We start from the raw sequence: 18,423 nt of genomic DNA on the forward strand, positions 1-18,423 counted from the left end.
CTGCTAGCAGTTGAGGTGTGAACACCAAGGGAGGAGAGACTGCTTCTGTAGTTGGATAGCCATTCACAGTCTTTGTTTAATCCTGATCTGATGGTGTCAAATTTGCAAATGAACTGGAGCTCAGCAGTTTCTCTTTGGAGTCTGGTCCTGAAGTTTTTTTGCTGTAAGATGGCTACCTTTACATCTGCTATTGTGTGGCCAGGGAGGTTGAAGTGTTCTCCTACAGGTTTTTGTATATTTCCATTCCTGATATCTGACTTGTGTCCATTTATCCTCTTGCGTAGTGACTGTCCAGTTTGGCCAATGTACATAGCAGAGGGGCATTGCTGGCACATGATGGCATATATAACATTGGTGGACGTGCAGGTGAATGAGCCGGTGATGTTGTAGCTGATCTGGTTAGGTCCTGTGATGGTGTTGCTGGTGTAGATATGTGGGCAGAGTTGGCATCGAGGTTTGTTGCATGGGTTGGTTCCTGAGTTAGAGTTGTTATGGTGCGGTGTGTGGTTGCTGGTGAGAATATGCTTAAGGTTGGCGGGTTGTCTGTGGGCGAGGACTGGCCTGCCTCCCAAGGTCTGTGAAAGTGAGGGATCATTGTCCAGGATGGGTTGTAGATCACTGATGATGCGTTGGAGAGGTTTAAGCTGAGGACTGTAGGTGATGGCCAGTGGAGTTCTGTTGGTTTCTTTTTTGGGCCTGTCTTGTAGCAGGAGGCTTCTGGGTACACGTCTGGCTCTGTTGATTTGTTTCTCTATTTCCTTGTGTGGGTATCATAGTTTTGAGAATGCTTGGTGAAGATCTTGTAGGTGTTGGTCTCTGTCTGAGGGGTTGGAGCAGATGCGGTTGTACCTCAGGGCTTGGCTGTAGATGACGGATCGTGTGTTGTGAGGAAGTAGCAGATGAAAAGCCTCCAATTTCTGTTGTGAAGCCAAGAAGCTGCAGCTGGGCAATATCATGGCAGCTGAGCGTACAGAGAAAAGTGATCCATTTTCTTTGAAAACTCATCCTGAATAAATGGGTGAAAAGGGAACATTTCAGTTTGAGTCTCAGTTATTTACGGTGTCTGTTTTCTAGCCCAGCTGTAGCTCAAAGCATGAGCCTCTGTCCCTTGTACTATAGGACCACACCCCTGGGTGGCAGCACTCCCACACTGGGCAGCCCTTTAGGGTGACCATATTTCCTAAGGAGAAAACGGGAGACACCCAGATGCTCACCAGAGGCCCCTGCCCACCCTCCATGCAAGACTGTCGCCCATGGCCGGAACCCTGCCTCCAGCTCTGCCTCACCCCATGCCAGGAACTGGCATCTCCATTCATCTCCACCGAACAGTCCTCTGCTCCCCACTTCCCCACGTTTTTGACAGGAAGGGACATTTCTCCTGTTAGCACTTACGAAGTCAGCAAGAGCATATGGGACAAAAGCCTGCTTTCGAAAAAAATGGACAGGACATAAATAAGGGACTGTACCAGCCAAAACGGGACCAATGGGCACCCTACCACACACTCAAATGTGAAATTGCAGAACTACTAACAGTGGTTTGGAACCTATCACTTAGCTTCTGTACCAAAAGACTGGGGGATAGCTAATTTGATGCCAATTTTTAAAAGGGCTGCAGAGGTGATCCCAGCAATTACAGGCTGGTAAGACTAATTTCAGTACTGGGCAAACTGGTTGAAACTATAGTAAAGAACAAAATGTCTGACATATTGATGAATATAAATTTGGGGGGAAGAGTCAACATGGTTTTTGTAAAGGGAAATCATGCCTCACCAACCTACTAGAATTATCACAGTATCATAGAATATTAGGGTTGGAAGAGACTTCAGGAGGTCATCTAATTCAATCCCCTGCTCAAAGCAGAACCAACGCCAACTAAATCATCCCAGCCAGGCCTTTGTCAAGCTGGGCCTTAAAAACCTCTAAGGATGGAGATTCCACCACCTCCCTAGGGAACCCATTCCAGTGCTTCACCACCCTCCTAGTGAAATAGTGTTTCCTAATATCCAACCTAGACCTCCCCAACTGCAACTTGAGACCTTTGTTTCTTGTTCTGTCATCTGCCACTACTGAGAAGAGCCGAGCTCCATTCTCTTTGGAACCCCCCTTCAGGTAGTTGAAAGCAGCTATCAAATCTCCCCTCACTCTTCTCTTCTGCAGACTAAATAACCCCAGTTCCCTCAGCCTCTCCTCGTAAGTCATGTGCCCCAGCCCCCTAATCATTTTCGTTGCCCTCCGCTGGACACTCAAATTTGTTCACATCCCTTCTGTAGTGGGGGGACCAAAACTGGACACAATAATCCAGGTGTGGCCTCACCAGTGCCGAATAGAGGGGAATAATCACTTCCTTCTATCTGCTGGCAATGCTCCAACTAATAAAGCCCAATATGCCATTGGCCTTCTTGGCAACAAGGGCACATTGTTGACTCATATTCAGCTTCTTGTCCACTGTAATCCCCAGATCCTTTTCTGCAGAACTGCTGCTTATCTAGTCGGTCCCCAGCCTGTAGCGGTGCATGGAACAGGTAATCATCAAGTGACCCATCTCCTGTCTCCCAATTCCCAGCTTCTGGCAAAAGGAGGCTAGGGACACCATCCCTGCCAGTACTGGTTAATATACATTGATAGACCTATCCTCCATGAATTTATATAGTTCTTTTTTGAACCCTGTTATTGTCTTGGCCTTCACAAAGTCCTCTGGCAAGGAGTTCCACGGGTTGACTGTGTGTTATGTGAAAAAATACTTCCTTTTGTTTGTTTTAAACCTGCTGCCTATTGATTTCATTTGGTACCACCTAGTTCTTGTGTTATGAGAAGGAGTAAACAACACTTCCTTATCTACTTTTTCCATGCTAGTCATGATTTTATAGACCTCGGTCCTATCCCCCCTTAGTCGTCTCTTTTCCGAGCTGAAAAGTCCCAGTCTTATTAATCTCTCCTCACATGGCAGCCGTTCCATACCCCTAATCATTTTTGTTGCCCTTTTCTGAAACTTTTCCAACTCTAATATAACTTTTTTTGAAATGGGGTAACCACATCTGCACACAGTATTCAAGATGTGGGCGTACCATGGATTTATATAGAGGGAATATGATATTGTCTGTCTTATTGTCTATGCTTTTCCTAATGATTCTCAATATTTTGATAGCTTTTTTTTTTTCCACTGCTGCTGCACATTGAGTGGATGTTTTCAGAGAACTCTTCACAATGACTCCAGGATCTCTTTCTTTAGTGGTAACAGCTAATTTAGACCCAAACATCTTATATATATAGCTGGGATTATGTTTTCCAGTGTGCATTACTTTGCATTTATCAACATTGAATTTCATCTGCCATTTTGTTTCCCAGTCATCCAGTTTTGTGAAATCATTTTGAAGTGCTTCTCAGTCTGCTTGGGACTTAACTATCTTGAGCAGTTTTGTATCAGCTGCAAATTTTACCACCTCACCGTTTATCCCTTTTTCCAGATCATTTATGAATATGTTGAATAGGACTGGTCCAACGACAGACCTCTGGGGGACACCACTATTTACCTCTCTCGATCCTGAAAACTGACTATTTATTCCTACCCTTTGTTTCCTACCTTTTAACCAGTTACCAATCCATGAGAAGAAATTCCCTACAAAAAGTAATTTTCCTTCTTGTCAACTGTTGGAAATGGGCCACCCTGATTGCATTGGCCTCGTTAGCATTTTCCTTCCCTTGGTATTCACCCCTTCTTGTCAACTGTTGAGAATAGGCCACTTCCACCTTAATTGAATTGGCTCATTAGCACTTACCCCCACACTTGGTAGGGCAACTCCCATCTTTTCATGTGCTATGACATATATTCTGCTTATTGTATTTTTCACTCCATGCAGCTGATGGAGTGGGTTTTAGCCCACGAAAGCTTATGCCCAAATAAATTTGTGAATCTCTAAGGTGCCACAAGGATTCCTTGTTGTTTTTCCTTTTATCCTCTGACATCTTACTTTGCTTAAGAACCTTTGGTGAGGGACCCTGATAAAACTAAGTATACTATATCCGCTGAATCCCCCTTGTCCACCACCTTGTTGACCCCATCAAATGGCCATTGGGCTTGAAAATTCGTGGTGACTGCGGGAGGTCCTGGACGATTGGAAAAAGGCAAATATAGTGCCCATATTTTAAAAAGGGAAGAAAGAGAACCTGGGGAACTACAGATCAGTCAGCATCATTTCAGACCCTGGCAAAATCATGGAGCAGGTCCTCAGGGAATCCATTTTGAAGCACTTAGAGGAGAGGAAGGTGATCAGGAACAGTCAACATGGATTCACCAAGGGCAAGTCAATCCTGACCAACCTGATTGCCTTCTATGATGAGATAACTGGCTCTGTGGGGAAAGCAGTGGACGTGTTATTCCTTGACTTTAGCAAAGCTTTTGATACGGTCTCCCACAGTATTCTTGCCAGCAAGTAAAAGAAGTATGGATTGGATGAATGAAATATAAAGTGAATAGAAAGCTGGCTAGATTGTCCAGCTCAATGGGTAGTGATCAATGACTCCATGTCTAGTTGGCAGCCGGTATCAAGCGGAGTGCCCCAGGGGTCGGTCCTGGGGCAGGTTTTGTTCAAAATCTTTATTAATGATCTGGATGACGGATTAATTGCACCCTCAGCAAGTTCACAGATGACACTAAGCTTCGCGGGAGAGGTAGATACACTGGAGGGTAGGGATATAGTCCAGAGGGACCTAGACAAATTGGAGGATTGGGCCAAAAGAAATCTGATGAGGTTCAACAAGGATAAGTGCAGAGTCCTGCACTTAGGATGGAAGAATCCCATGCACTGCTACAGGCTGGGGACCAACTGACTAAGCAGCAGTTCTGCAGAAAATGACCTCGGGATTACAGTGGACGAGAAGCTGGATATGAGTCCGCAGTGTGCCCTTGTTGCCAAGAAGGCCAATGGCATATTGGGCTGAATTAGTAGGAGTATTGTCAGCAGATCGAGGGAAGTGATTATTCCCATCTATTCGGCACTGGTGAGGCCACATCTGTGGTATTATGTCCAGTTTTGGTCCCCCCACTACAGAAGGGATGTGGACAAATTGGAGAGAGTCCAGCGGAGGGCAATGACAATGATTAGGGGGCTGAGGCACATGACTTTCAAGAAGAGGCTGAGGGAATTGGGATTGATTTCCCTGAAGAAGAGAAGAGTGAGGGGGGATTTGATAGCAGCCTTCAACTACCTGAGGGGGGGTTTCAAAGAGGATGGAGCTCGGCTGCTCTCAGTGGTGACAGATGACAGAACAAGAAGCAATGGTCTCAAGTTGCAGTGGGGGAGGTCTAGGTTGGATATTATAAAAAAATTATTTCACTAGGAGGGTGTGAAGCACTGGAATGGGTTCCCTAGGGAGGTGGTGGAATCTCCATCCTTAGAGGTTTTTAAGGCCCAGCTTGACAAAGCCCTGGCTGGGATGATTTAGTTGGTGTTGGTCCTGCTTTGATTCTATGATCATCCTTACTGCTCAGCTGCCCTCGAGGTAGCCCTGTGATTAATAGGAACCATAAACAGTGATGACAAGCCTGGATTCCAGGAATAGAGCCTGCAGCAGGGCTGGGGCTGCAGTCCAGTTGGGTAGCATCACCACATGTCCCCTGTGATTTGGCCTCCTGCAGTTTGCCATTGGCTGTGTCGGGGTTAAAGATGATGCACTCGAAATCAAGCAGATGAGGTTCCCTGATGGCCAAGTGGCCCACAAGGGAATGTGCAGGCATGCTTCATAAAGACATTTGTCTCCTTATCTTAACAGATACTGCCTGCTTCTCTGATGACTCCTTCTCCTTTTGGGTGTAGACCTCTGGTGTCAGCGGATCCCCGTCTAGCAGGAATTGGGTACGTTGGCAGGTTTCACTATCTTTATAATGTGCAGTGAAGGGGAAAGGCTGTGAGCTGTTTCCATTTGCAGATGTCCTGTGCAGCAGCAGAGGACTCAGCTGGGATGTCGGGGTGACTCAGTGACAGGGGCTGGAGGGCAGGCAGTGCTAGGTAGCTTGGGAACCTCTCCCCAACATCTGTCCATGGTCCATGGTGGACTGTTCAAGCAACACAGAAGTCTCACATTGAAAGCGACCTCAAAGTGTTAAAACCCGATGCACCGAGTCACGATTTCTCAGGGGGTCCCATTTTTTGAGTTGCCGTGTGCTCTGGGCAGATTCTGCCAGGGGCTGAGCGAGAAGAAACCCAATGGAATATCAGTGACTAGTTCCAAAATTGTCTCAGGTTTATTTTCTCAGGGAAATTTAATCAGCAAATGCATTTTCAGAGGTCAGCTATTGACCCGGCTACAGAGGAGCTACTAGACTTCTGTTTGCTGACAAGTGACTCAATGAAGGCTGAGACCCTGCGATGTTTTCAGATTCTGAAGAAATCCAGGTGACAGACACTGCATTTTAAGGCCCACTCTAATCTGAGAAATCATCTCTGAAAGAAGAGGAGAGGGGAAATAATGGGTTGACATGTGTGTACTAAACTACAGATGTGTAAATGTTATGCCAAAACATTTCATTGTATTAAAATATTGCAAACCAAACTTTCATGAGGAGCAGTGGAAACTTTACTGCTTAATGGCTTTTACTTTAGAAAGTATTTCAGAAGTTCTCCAAATACTTTTTGCAATGGTTTGTGCTAATAACCCTTTGTGCAGCAAACAGCTGTATGATAGTATCCCCTGGTAACTGACCAGAAGCTGTTTCTAACACTTACATTCAGGGTCATGCACACAATTCCTCACAAATACCACTGCCAGTCTTTCCAAAAAGTTATGAGAGAACAGAACCGCTGGTCTTGGTTTCAGTAGTGTTGCAGAGCTGAGATGCAGGAAAGGGGAGTGCTATATTAGTTGTAAGTAATTTATGCCCATCACCTCTTACATGAGCATGGCTGAAGTAATTTGCACGCAGAAGTGGATATTAGTGCAAATCTAGTGTTTGCATATTCACCCATTTGTGACACCAATCCCTTCCCCGCACAGCTGAAGCAACTGTCTGTGTTAGTTTGTAACTTGCCAAGTATCTATAGACCCTTGCATGGGGAGAGGAGGCGGGTCCTTTGAGGAAGATCGAATTCTCAGGATTCAGTTAACATTGGCCAGGCAAAGCACTTCAGCTTCCCTTGGAGGGATTCTAGGGGCTCAGACTGTATCACCAGGAGCATATGGTAAGGGAAAGATAATAGAGCCCGGTTCTGACTGAATTTACACATGTAAATCTGGAGCAACCCTGTTGAAGTAACTGTTATTGAATTATGAACCTGGCATTAAGAATTTATCCCATGTGCTGGAAAGAGATAGTGGAATAATTTGAAGTCTCAGGAGTGGAGAAAATAAAAAATATATATATGAGGCAATGAAACACATTTATAAATAGCTTCAATGCAGGTCAGATAAATACAATGACCGTCTTCACCATGCACTTGGCATGATTTATGGATGTCATGATACAATTGGCCAACTCAGAGGTAGACGTCGAGAAAGAGTGTCTGTATGAAGGTCAGAAATGTAAAATCACACAGTGCTCAAGTAAGCTATGGAACTCCCAGCCACAAGATATCAATGGGGCCAAGAGCTTCTCAGGATTCAGCAAGGGATCGGATGTTTAAATGGGTAATCAGAAAATTCAATTACATTACTGAGAATTTTTTAAAAAAAGTCTTCTAAGGGCTGTAAACCTTCCAGATTTACATAAAAAAGTATGTCTATCTAGTGGGTGTCAGGGGGAAACATTCCCTAGGATCAGGGTGTCTCTTAGTTCCCTATTGCAGGGCTTCTTCCTCCTTCCTTTGCAGCATCTCGTACTGGCCACTGGCCACTGGGCTAGACAGACTGCAGGTCTGATTTAGTCTGGCAGTGCCTATCTTCCTATTGGTAGTATAAATCCAAGACAATGTTTTTGCTGATTTTCCTTGAGGTCCTGGGAATCTCTAGACTTTCACTGAGAGCAGAAAGTTGTCTACCTAAATATCATCTAGTCTCCTGTTCATTTTCTTTTCAGGAAGGAAAGTTCAAAAGTCCCTGGATCTGCCCAGTACATTATGTCAGCTGTCAATGACACCAAATTCAACTCTGCAGTGTTTTTTCTCACTGGGATACCTGGGCTGGAAGACGTCCATCTCTGGATCTCTATCCCCTTCTGCTTAATCTATGTTATTTCAATAGTAGGAAATTCAGTCATTCTGTTCATTATAAAAACAGATCCAAGCCTCCATGAGCCCATGTACATTTTCCTTTCCATGTTGGCCGTCACAGACATTGGCATATCGATAACCACCATACCGACGATACTGGGCATATACTTGTTTAACTCTGGGAGAATCAGCCTCGATGCCTGTTTTGCCCAGCTCTTCTTCATCCATTTGCTTTCAAAAATTGAATCCTCCATTCTCTTGTTGATGGCCTTTGACCGCTTCATCGCCATCTGTAACCCACTGAGATATGCCTCCATCTTAACTCAACCAAGAATAGCCAAGATGGGACTGGTGTCTGTTCTAAGATCGGTGGCTGTAATACTCCCACTCCCCATTCTCCTGAAACGGTTTCAATACTGTCGAGACAATGTCCTCTCCCATTCCTACTGTCTGCACCAGGATGTCATGAAGGCGGCTTGTTCAGACATTTCAGTGAACAGCATCTATGGCTTGTTTCTTAAAGTCGTCACCGTTGGATTGGACTCGTTCCTCATCTTCCTCTCTTATGTGATGATCGTCAAAACAGTGCTGAGTGTTGCATCCCACACAGAGTGCCTTAGGGCCCTGAACACCTGTGTCTCCCACCTCTGCGCTGTCGTGCTCTTCTACATATCAGACATCGGCCTGTCTTTAATACACAGATTCGGAAATAGCTCTACTCACTTGCTTCAGATAATCCTTGGCTACGTCTACCTGCTGGTTCCGCCCCTGATGAACCCAATCGTGTACAGCGTGAAAAGCAAACACCTTCGTGAGAGGATAATCAGGGCATTTGTCAAGTGAAGGGTCAGTTCATCACCTGGCTCCAGTGCTGGTGACATGGGAAAGGAAAAACACGAGCGATGGCCATGACCACGTATTCCATCCTGGATCCTCTTCCCCTGAGGCCCTTTCCTCTGTCCCATTTCTTCCCTGAAGACCACACCTCTACTATTCCCCTTTACCCGAGACTCTGCACCCTTTCCAGGCTGGGAGCCAGATTCAGGCCTTGGTAAGAGCTGCCCAGGGAACCAGAGCCACAGTGAGGCATTCCACAAGTCAGGGAATGTGGAGAGTCTGGGGCTCCCCACAGAAACCTGTGCTCCCAGGGCAGCTCTTACCATGGCCACACTCTGGCCTGGGTGGGAGGCGGAGCCTCAGGAAAGTGGAGTAGCAAGAGGCTGGGCTTAGTGAGAAGATATGGGGCAGGGGACAGGGCTTCAGGGGAAAAAGGGGAGTAGGGTCTGAACCAACGCTGACCACAGCAATCAGGACAGTGGGGGTGATCCTGAGTAAAGGCGGAGGCTGGGGCTGGACGGTAGGAGATCTTGTGTTTTGGAGAAGACTGAAAAAATATGACCCCACAAAGGGTGCTCTTGTTTTAGGTATCCCAGGTTGAGAGTAAGTTATTGCAAGGACCTTAGAGGGACGGGCAGGGTTCCTGCAGGGCCACCTCAGACCCCAAGGGGGCACGCTGGCAGCAGACGGTGCAGTGGATTGCTAACCGTCATCGTCCGCCGCTTCCACTGCAACTCTGCATTCCTGCTCTACTGCTTGGGGGATCCGTTCATGAAGCCTGGACAGTAGTAATGAGCAATTCAACTATAGGCTAAGCAAGTGCAGAATGGTGGTAGAATGTGCTTTTGGATGTTTAAAAGTGTGCTGGCGCTGTTGGTCAGACCTCAGTGCAACCAACATTCCCGTTGTTATTGCTGCTTGCAGTGTGCTCCACAATATCTGTGAGAGTAAGGGGGAGATGTTTATGGTGCGGTGGGAGGTTGAGGCAAATTATCTGGCATCTGATTTTGAGCAGCCAGACACCAGGTCGATTAGAAGAGCACAGCAAGGCGCGCTGTGCGTCAGAGAGGCTTTGAAAACCCATATTCATGACTGGCCAGGCTTCGGTGTGACAGTTGTGTGTGTTTCTCCTTGATGCAAACCTGCCCCCTTTGTTGATTTTAATTCCCTGTAAGCCAACCACCCTCCCCCCTTCGAAATAAAGTAACTATTGTTTTGAAACCATGCATTCCTTCTTTATTAATTAAATAAAAATGAGATAACGGACAAAGTAGCCCAGGTGGGGTGGGGGAGGAGGGAAGGACAAGGCCACATTGAGTATTGTAGCCACACTAAAAATCAAACTGTTTGAATGACAGCCTTCTGTTGCTTGGGCCATCCTCTGGAGTGGAGTGGCTGGGTGCCCGGAGCCTCCCCCCACCGCATTCTTGGGCGTCTGGGTGAGGAGGCTATGGAACATGGGAAGGAGGGTAGGTGGTTATACAGTGGATGCAGCGGGGGTCTGTGCTCTTGTTGGCTTTCCTACAGCTCCAACAGATGCTTCATCATGTCTGTTTGCTTCCCCAACAGAGGCGTCATCATGTCCGTTTGCTCCCCCATTAGCCTCAGCATCACGTCCTGCCTCCACTCTTCGCGCTCACTTAATTCTTTCCTGGCCTCTGCCACTGAAGGCCTCCATGCATTAAGCTGTGCCCTATCAGTGCAGGAGGACTGCATGAGCTCGGAAAACATGTCATCGCGAGTGCATTTTTTTCACCTTCTAATCTGCGATAACCTCAGGGACGGAGATGATAGGGGCAGCGTAGAAACATTCTATGGTCTACAATTCTGGGGGGACTGCATGGTCACCTGTGCTGCTGAGTGCTGCTGAGTTCGCCACGCTGACCAAACAGGAAATGAAATTCAAAAGTTCCTGTGTACTTGGCTAGTGCATCAGAGTTCAAAGTCCAGAGCGATCGCAATGGAGCACTCTGAGATAGCTCCCGGAGGCCAATACCATCAATTTGCATCCACACTTCTCCAAATTCGACCCAGCAAGGTCAATTTTAGCGCTACTCCCCTCGTTGGGGAGGAGTACAGAAGCGGATTTTAAGAAGTCAACAGAACAGGGTTGGTTGTGTGGACACAATCATGTTTAAATCGACCTAACGCAGCTAATTTCGACCTCACCCCGTACTGTAGACCAGGCCAGAGGCCCTAAGATCAGGGCAGTGTCAGGGTTCCACAGAGCAAAACCTCTGACATTTGTCTAAAAAAGGCCTTTTACCACAGCCTCCTGTGACAGCTGGCTTCTGGGAAGCCCGGTGATTCCAGCCCCTTGGTGTCTGGGGCAGATGTGGGGGTGATAGTGAGGCTTAAGTAGTGGTCTCAGCTTTCAGTTTTCTTAAAAAAGCGTATTTAAAATGTGAGTTGCAGAAAAGCTAGAAAACTTAAAGCAGGTGACCCCAAAGGGTCAGAAACAAAAGGCAAATGAAAAAGAAACTCTCATAAGTATATTTTAAAATCTCATTCTGTTTAACCAATCTCATGATTTTCTGGGGGTGTGACTCATAATTTTTTAATTGGGTTCGGCGATACTGCGCAAATAGTTCAAAAGATGTGAAGGGCAACTAGGAAAAGTCATAAAAATTAAGAACAATGTTTTAACAGTACATCAGAAGCAGGAATCCTGCCAAACAAGGAGTGGAGCCACTGGATGACTGAAGTGCTAAAGGAGCACTCAAGGAAGATGTGGCTGTTGCGCAGAGGGTAAATGAATTCTTTGCGTTGGTGTTCACTGCAGAGGATGTGAGGGAGATTCCCACACCTGAGTCCCTCTTTTTAGGAGACAAATTGAGTCCCACATCAAGGTGTCAGTAGAGGAGGTTGTGATGCTACACCCCATATTCATGATAGTGGTATGATTATGCCATGATCATGACATAATAATGATGTATCTGGTACAAGATATGTCTTGTGGTGTGTCACTGGAAAAGTTAGGATTTGCTGAATATTATTATCCTATTTGTGTGCATGTATTATTTTTGTACCTGAAGTGATCAATATGGACTATATATCTGTATTTCAAATGTGCTTACTCTGAGTAACACCCACAACTAGCCTTTCAGGTACAACAAGGACACTGGACTGTAGAAACGCTTAGACTTCCTGTGAGCATTTCAGCCACCCTATGAGTAATGGCTGCTATGAATTCACGGGGCAGGCAAGGGCATGGGACCAGACCTCATGAAACTGAACTCCAATTTGGTATCTGTATTTTTCCACAAACTGGGCTTGGAATTTAGCTTGAAACAAAGGGTTCTCGCCACGTGGAAAAACTAAATAAGGTGTGGAGTGATATCATCCCTTTGCCTCGGTCCCCAGAACAGAGAACTCCCAGAAACACCTGAGGATCAAAGATTGAACTGGGGGAAGTGCTGGTCTCGGGCTAAAAGGATTTCTAGCATCTGTATGAAAATATGGTGGACTGCTAGTATGATCAGTCAGGATGACAAACATCTAATCCATATCCTGTCTCTAGTATGTTAGGCTCAGTTTGCAGGTCAGTTTACTTGCGAGGTAATCTGCTTTGATGTATTTGCTATCGCTTGTATTCGCGTAAAATCTTTCTTTAGTTAATAAACTTGTTTTATTTTTTATCATAACCAGTGTGTTTTGCGTGAACCCTGATGTGCACAGCTACAACACTCACACCATAGCAACTCTTCTATATTTAACATAGTCCATCAATACATTCAGCGCAGTCAAAAACACCCCAACTTAACAAGATAGATAGAGAATGTACATCTACACTTCCATATACTCACACCATCCCTTGTAGAACAACCTGAAGTGTTATCCATCATCATCCTCATCACCTTCCCCATCACCACTAGTTGCCATCACTCTGACACCTGCCAAGGACTACATCTCCCTACTGCCCCTAGGTTGGGATGACACTTTTATAATTTGTTACACTGATGCCATTATATTTGATACATATTCAGCAGGGGATTTCCCCCCTTTCCTTGTTTGTATTTCCTCCCCTTACTAAGGTTGGAGTGTCTTTTTCCTCTAGGTTTGTATATCAATGATTTCAAATTATTATTATATACGTCAATTTGTTATTCTTGGCCCTTTTGTGGTTCGGTATCACATTTGTTATTTCTGTCCTAACCGGTTATTTGGTTTTTTTCCAGGTTGTGGTGTACCTGTTAAGTTTAAAAGGGTATGAACTTAGGAAACCTGATTTAACATCATATGTGGACCTTATGCTAAAGCTCATCACAGTCTATCTAGGTGAAAGGTCCCGAACATATGTGAGCTAACTTTGCTTTAGCTCAACATACAGGACGTGGCCTATAAGTCCCTTGCATTACAGCCAAACTACTTTAATATAAACTTATTATAACCTATTATAATAAAACAAATAACCAAACAATAAGGCAATAAAAAATCCACAAGAAAAGATGTATAGGCAAGCAAGCAGGTTAACCATATAGGGCACACTTGTGAAGGCCAAAAGAGGAACTCGTCCAAAAGAGAATCAGAGAAGTTCATGGAGAATAGGTCCATCAATAGCTATTAGCCAAGACGGTGAGTGACGCAGACCCATGCTCTGGGTCTCTAAACCTCTGACAGCCATAAGCTGGGAGCAGACACAGGGGATGGATCACTCGATAATTCCACTCTTCTGTTTGTTCCCTCTGAAGTATCTTCAAAGGCCACTCTCAGAAGAAAGGCCACTGGGATAGACGGACCATTGGTCTGACCTCATAAGGCCGTGCTTATGTTCTTAACTTCTTCCGCTGATCAATGTGCTGCTGCATCACAGAGCTGGCGTAGCCACCCTAGCAGACGTCCAGGGGATGCTCAGTGTGGGAAGCTGATGGGGGGCGAATGCTGCCACTTAGGGGTGCGGTCCTCTAGCACGAGGGACAGAGGCTCATGGTTTCAGCTAGAGCTGGGCTGGAAAACAGAAGTTTTTTTCCCCCATGAAAAATTTTGACCCAGCCCCAAATGTTTCTTTTTATCCATTTTTTGGAGTGAGTTTTCATAGAAAACGGATCATTTTTCTCTGAAAGCTCAGCTGCCATGATACTGCCCAGCTGCAGCTGCCTGGATCCCCAAGAGAAATTGGAGGCTTTTCATCTGCCTCGTCCTCACAATGTAAATGAAGGTGGCACTGACGGAGTCTATGGCGGCACTCTGGGTATGGAAAGGTTGAAACTTCCCGACCAGTCTATGGCTGGGGTATTGTGCCCATCAGCTTCTCTGACCAGCCCTCCCATCTCTGTGCAGCCCCCTCCACCCTGTACAACTCACCCTTCAGCAAATCCTGCGGGCAGTGGCTACTGTGACAGGCCCTGGTGGCATATCTCGGATTAACCTGTCCTAGCAGGGAGCTGGGGAGGCTCCTAGAGCTGTTGTGGAGGCTCAGAGATTGGGGGTGGGTGGGCCTAGCTACCAGTGGATCACTGAGATCTTTGCATAACTTTGGGGACCCTAGATTCTGGGTCCCATTTTTATTCCTCATGGAGAAGAGGAGGGACCCCCCCCCCGTAACGATCCCAGGAAATTGTATGGAATCCCCCTTCCCTGGTCTGCATCCTGGGTTTCTAATTCAGAAAAGGGGGCTGCTGGAGAAAAATCTGCTCCTATATTATATTATTATTATTTTATTTTATTTCAGCAAGATCACAACTGTGACAGCATCGTCATTACCATTCAGCTGCCCTTGAGGTAGCCCTGTGACTAATCGGAACCATATGGACAGTGATGACAAGCCCAGATTCCAGGAACAGAAGCTGCAGCAGGGCTGGCGCTGCAGTCCAGTTGGGTAGCATCACCGTGCAACCTCTGTGATTCGGCCTCCTGCAGTTTGCCATTGGCCGTGACGGGGTTAAAGATGATGCACATGAAACCAAGCAGCTGAGGTTCCCTGATGGCCAAGTGGCCCCCAAGGGAATGTGCAGGCATGCTTCATAAAGACACTTGCCTCCCTGTCTGAACAGATACTGTCTGCTTCCCATGCAACCTCTCCGATGACCTTTGTCCCTTTGGCTGAAGACCTCTGCTGTCAGCGGCTCACCTTCTAGCAGGAATTGGGTACGTTGGCAGGTTTCACTATCTTTAAAATGTGCAGTGAAGGGGAAAGGCTGCAAGCTGTTTCCATTTGCAGATGTTCTGTGCAGCAGCAGAGGATTCAGCTGGGCGGTTGGGGTGACTCAGTGACGGGGCTGGAGGGCAGGCAGCACTAGGTAGCTTGGGAACCTCTCCCCTACATCTGCCCATGCTGCTCCGTGAGTTATTCAAGTTTCACAAAAATCTGATATTCAAAGTGAACTCGGAATGTTAAAACCCTGATGCCCCGAGTCAGGATTTCTCAAGGGGTCCCATTTCTAGAGGTGCCGTGTGCTCTGGGCCCGATCCTGAGAGGGGCTGAGAAAGACGAGATCCCACAGAATATCACTGACTAGTTCCCAATCTCCACAGGTTCATTTTCTCAGGGAAATGTAAACAGCAAATTATTTTCATAGGTTTTACTCTCTGGCTTGATTGCCAATGCAGGAATTCAGAGCTGCCTTGCTCTGTGGTATCACCTGCAATTGGGCATATTTCCGTTTCCTGACTGGCTGTAGATACCCCTCAGAGTTACATGGCTACCTGCATCTCTGCCCCCTCTCTGGTCTTTGAGTGCCAGATGTCAGGCCTCGTAGCCTTCCCTCTTATGGGGTGGAATCCCCTGATACTCCCACCCTCAGACTGGGCCCTGGTTCTACAGCGCACTGCAAGTCGACTGTGCTTGCCCAGCAGGTCCGAGTGAGTTTGGGAGTCTGTGACTAGTGGTGAGATAAGTGACCAGCCAGCCTTCTTGAACCAAAACACTGTTTAATCTGAATATTAGGAATAAAGTGTAACATGGGAGAATAAGAGGGTTTTCAAACAACAGTCTGTAAATGTCTCTGACCCCAAGCCCTCCTGCGCTGACGGGGACCCAGACAGGCCGAGAGCCTTCAGACGTCCCCAGAGGTGTCTGTGCCTGTCAGTCTAAAGAGATTCTCATGACAGCTGCCCCACCTCTGGACACACTCCCAGAGCTGACAAAACAAGCTGTGTAATGTGGCTCAAGCCCGGAAATAGGCTCTTCCCAGCTTGTAGCTCCGGTGTTGTCTCTCGACCTCCCTGCGGTGCTGACTGAGCGATGACTTTTTCTTGAGCTGTTGCTTCCCTTCCTGCTTGTTCTCCAGCCGCCTGCTATTAAAATAGCAGGTTTCACCCAATGTAGCCATAACATAAACATCCCAAATGTTAACCCTATATAGCTCTACAGCAAACATCCCCAGAACTGGGTTTAACATACACATTCATTATGGCAGCTCAGCTCCATGTCTGTCAAAATGCTGTTCCCAGATGCTACGTATTTTATGAACGCAGGACATAGACAGTCAAAGAGCGAGAGAGAGAGAGCAATAGACTACTTTCATGAGGGAAATGAAGTTCCATTTCCATGAATACTCATGCATTTGACTTTGAAATCCACTTCCTGCAAACCCTCATCATGGCTGAATAACCGGTACTGGGGTTACTACGTACTAGTGAGTGAGAGCTCAGGGAATGAATATTTTCTGTACAGACCCCAAGGCCTGTTACCACTCCGGATACAGGCTACAGACTGGCAGAACAGAACCTGAGGAGAACCAGTCAGCTATTAACTGAGGGACAGAGGAGCTACTAGACTTCCGTTTACTGACAAGTGACTGAATGAGGGCTGGGACACTGCGATCTTTTCAGGTTCTGATGAAATCCAGATGACAGACGCTACATTTTAAGTCCCACTCTAACCTGAGAAATCACCTCTGAAAGAAGAGGAGAGGGGAAATAATGGGTTGACATGTTTCTGCTAAACTACAGACGTGTAAATGTTATGCCAAAACTTTTCATTGTAATAAAATATTGCAAACCAAACTTTTATGAGGAGCAGTGAAAACTTTACTGCTTAATGGCTTTTACTTTAGAAAGTATTTCAGAAGTTCTCCACATACTTTCTGCAATGGCTTGTGCTAATAATTCTTTGTGCAGCCAACAGCTGTATGATAGTATCCCCTGGTAACTGACCAGAAGCTGTTTCTATTTCTAATACTTACATTCAGGGTCATTAACACAATTCCTCACAAATACCGCTGCAATTCTGTCCAAAAAGTTATGAGAGAACAGAACCGCTGGTCTTGGTTTCAGTAGTGTTACAGAGCTGAGATGCAGGAAAGGGGAGTGCTATATTAGTTGTAAGTAATTTACGCCCATCACCTCTTACATGAGCATGGCTGAAGTAATTTGCACGCAGAAGTGGATATTAGTGCAAATCTAGTTTTTGCATATTCACCCATTCGTGACGCCAATCCCTCCCCCGCCCAGCTGAAGTAACTGTCTGTGTTAGCTTTCCAAGTATCTATAGACCCTTGCATGGGGACAGGAGGCAGGTCCTGTGAGGTAGATCGAATGCTCAGGATTCAGTTAACATTGACCAGGCAAAGCACTTCAGCTTCCATTGGAGGGATTCTTTGTGGTCATAGTGTATCACTAGGAGCATATGGTAAGGAAAAGTTATTAGAGCCCGGTTCTGACTCAATTTACACATGTAAATCTGGAGCAACCCTGCTGAAGTCACTATTATTGAATTAAGAACCTGGCCCTAAGAATTTATCCCATGTGCTGGAAAGAGACAGTGGAATAATTTGAAGTCTCAGCAGTGGAGAAAATAAAAAGTATATATATGAGGCAATGAAACACATTTATAAATAGCTTCAATGCAGGGCAGATAAATACAATGACCATCTTCACCATGCACTTGGCATGGTTTATGGACGTCATGATACAATGGGCCAACTCAGAGGTAGACGTCCAGAAAGAGTGTCTGTATGAAGGTCAGAAATGGAAAAACGCACAGTGATCAAGTAGGCTGTGGAACTCCCTGCCACAAGATATCAATGGGGCCAAGAGCTTCTCAGGATTCAAAGAGGGATGGGATGTTTAAATGGGTAATCAGGAAATCCAATACAGTACTGAGAATTTTTTTAGAAAACATCTTGTAAGGGCTCTAAACCTTCCTAATTTACACGACAAAATATGTCTATCTAGTGGGTGTCAGGGGGAAACTTTCCCTGGGATCAGGGTATCTCTTAGTTCCCTATTGCAGGGCTTCTTCCTCCTTCCTTAGCAGCATCTCGTACTAGGCACTGAACACTGGGCTAGACAGACTGCAGGTCTGATCTAGTCTGGCAGTGCCTATCTTCCTATTGGTGGTATAAATCCAAGACAATATATTTGCTGATTTTCCTTGAGGTCCTGAGAATCCCTAGATTTTCACTGAGAGGAGAAAGATGTCTCGCTAAATATCATCTAGTCTCCTGTTCTTTTTTCTTTCAGGAAGGAAAGTTCAAAAGTCCCTGGACCTGCCCAGTACATT

At 45.9% G+C, this 18,423-nt stretch overlaps 1 protein-coding gene across 1 annotated transcript; it reads left to right on the forward strand.

The window, feature by feature from the left end:
• Positions 1-8,048: 8,048 nt before the first annotated feature.
• On the forward strand, positions 8,049-8,984 carry LOC135884027 (olfactory receptor 51G2-like). Its single transcript, XM_065411320.1, has one exon. It carries the CDS (start codon positions 8,049-8,051, stop codon positions 8,982-8,984), a length of 936 nt encoding a protein of 311 aa, XP_065267392.1.
• The last annotated feature ends 9,439 nt before the right edge of the window (positions 8,985-18,423 follow it).

Source organism: Emys orbicularis, chromosome 1 (assembly GCF_028017835.1).
Source record: "Emys orbicularis isolate rEmyOrb1 chromosome 1, rEmyOrb1.hap1, whole genome shotgun sequence".
In the NCBI taxonomy this organism is placed as follows: Eukaryota; Metazoa; Chordata; order Testudines; family Emydidae; genus Emys; species Emys orbicularis.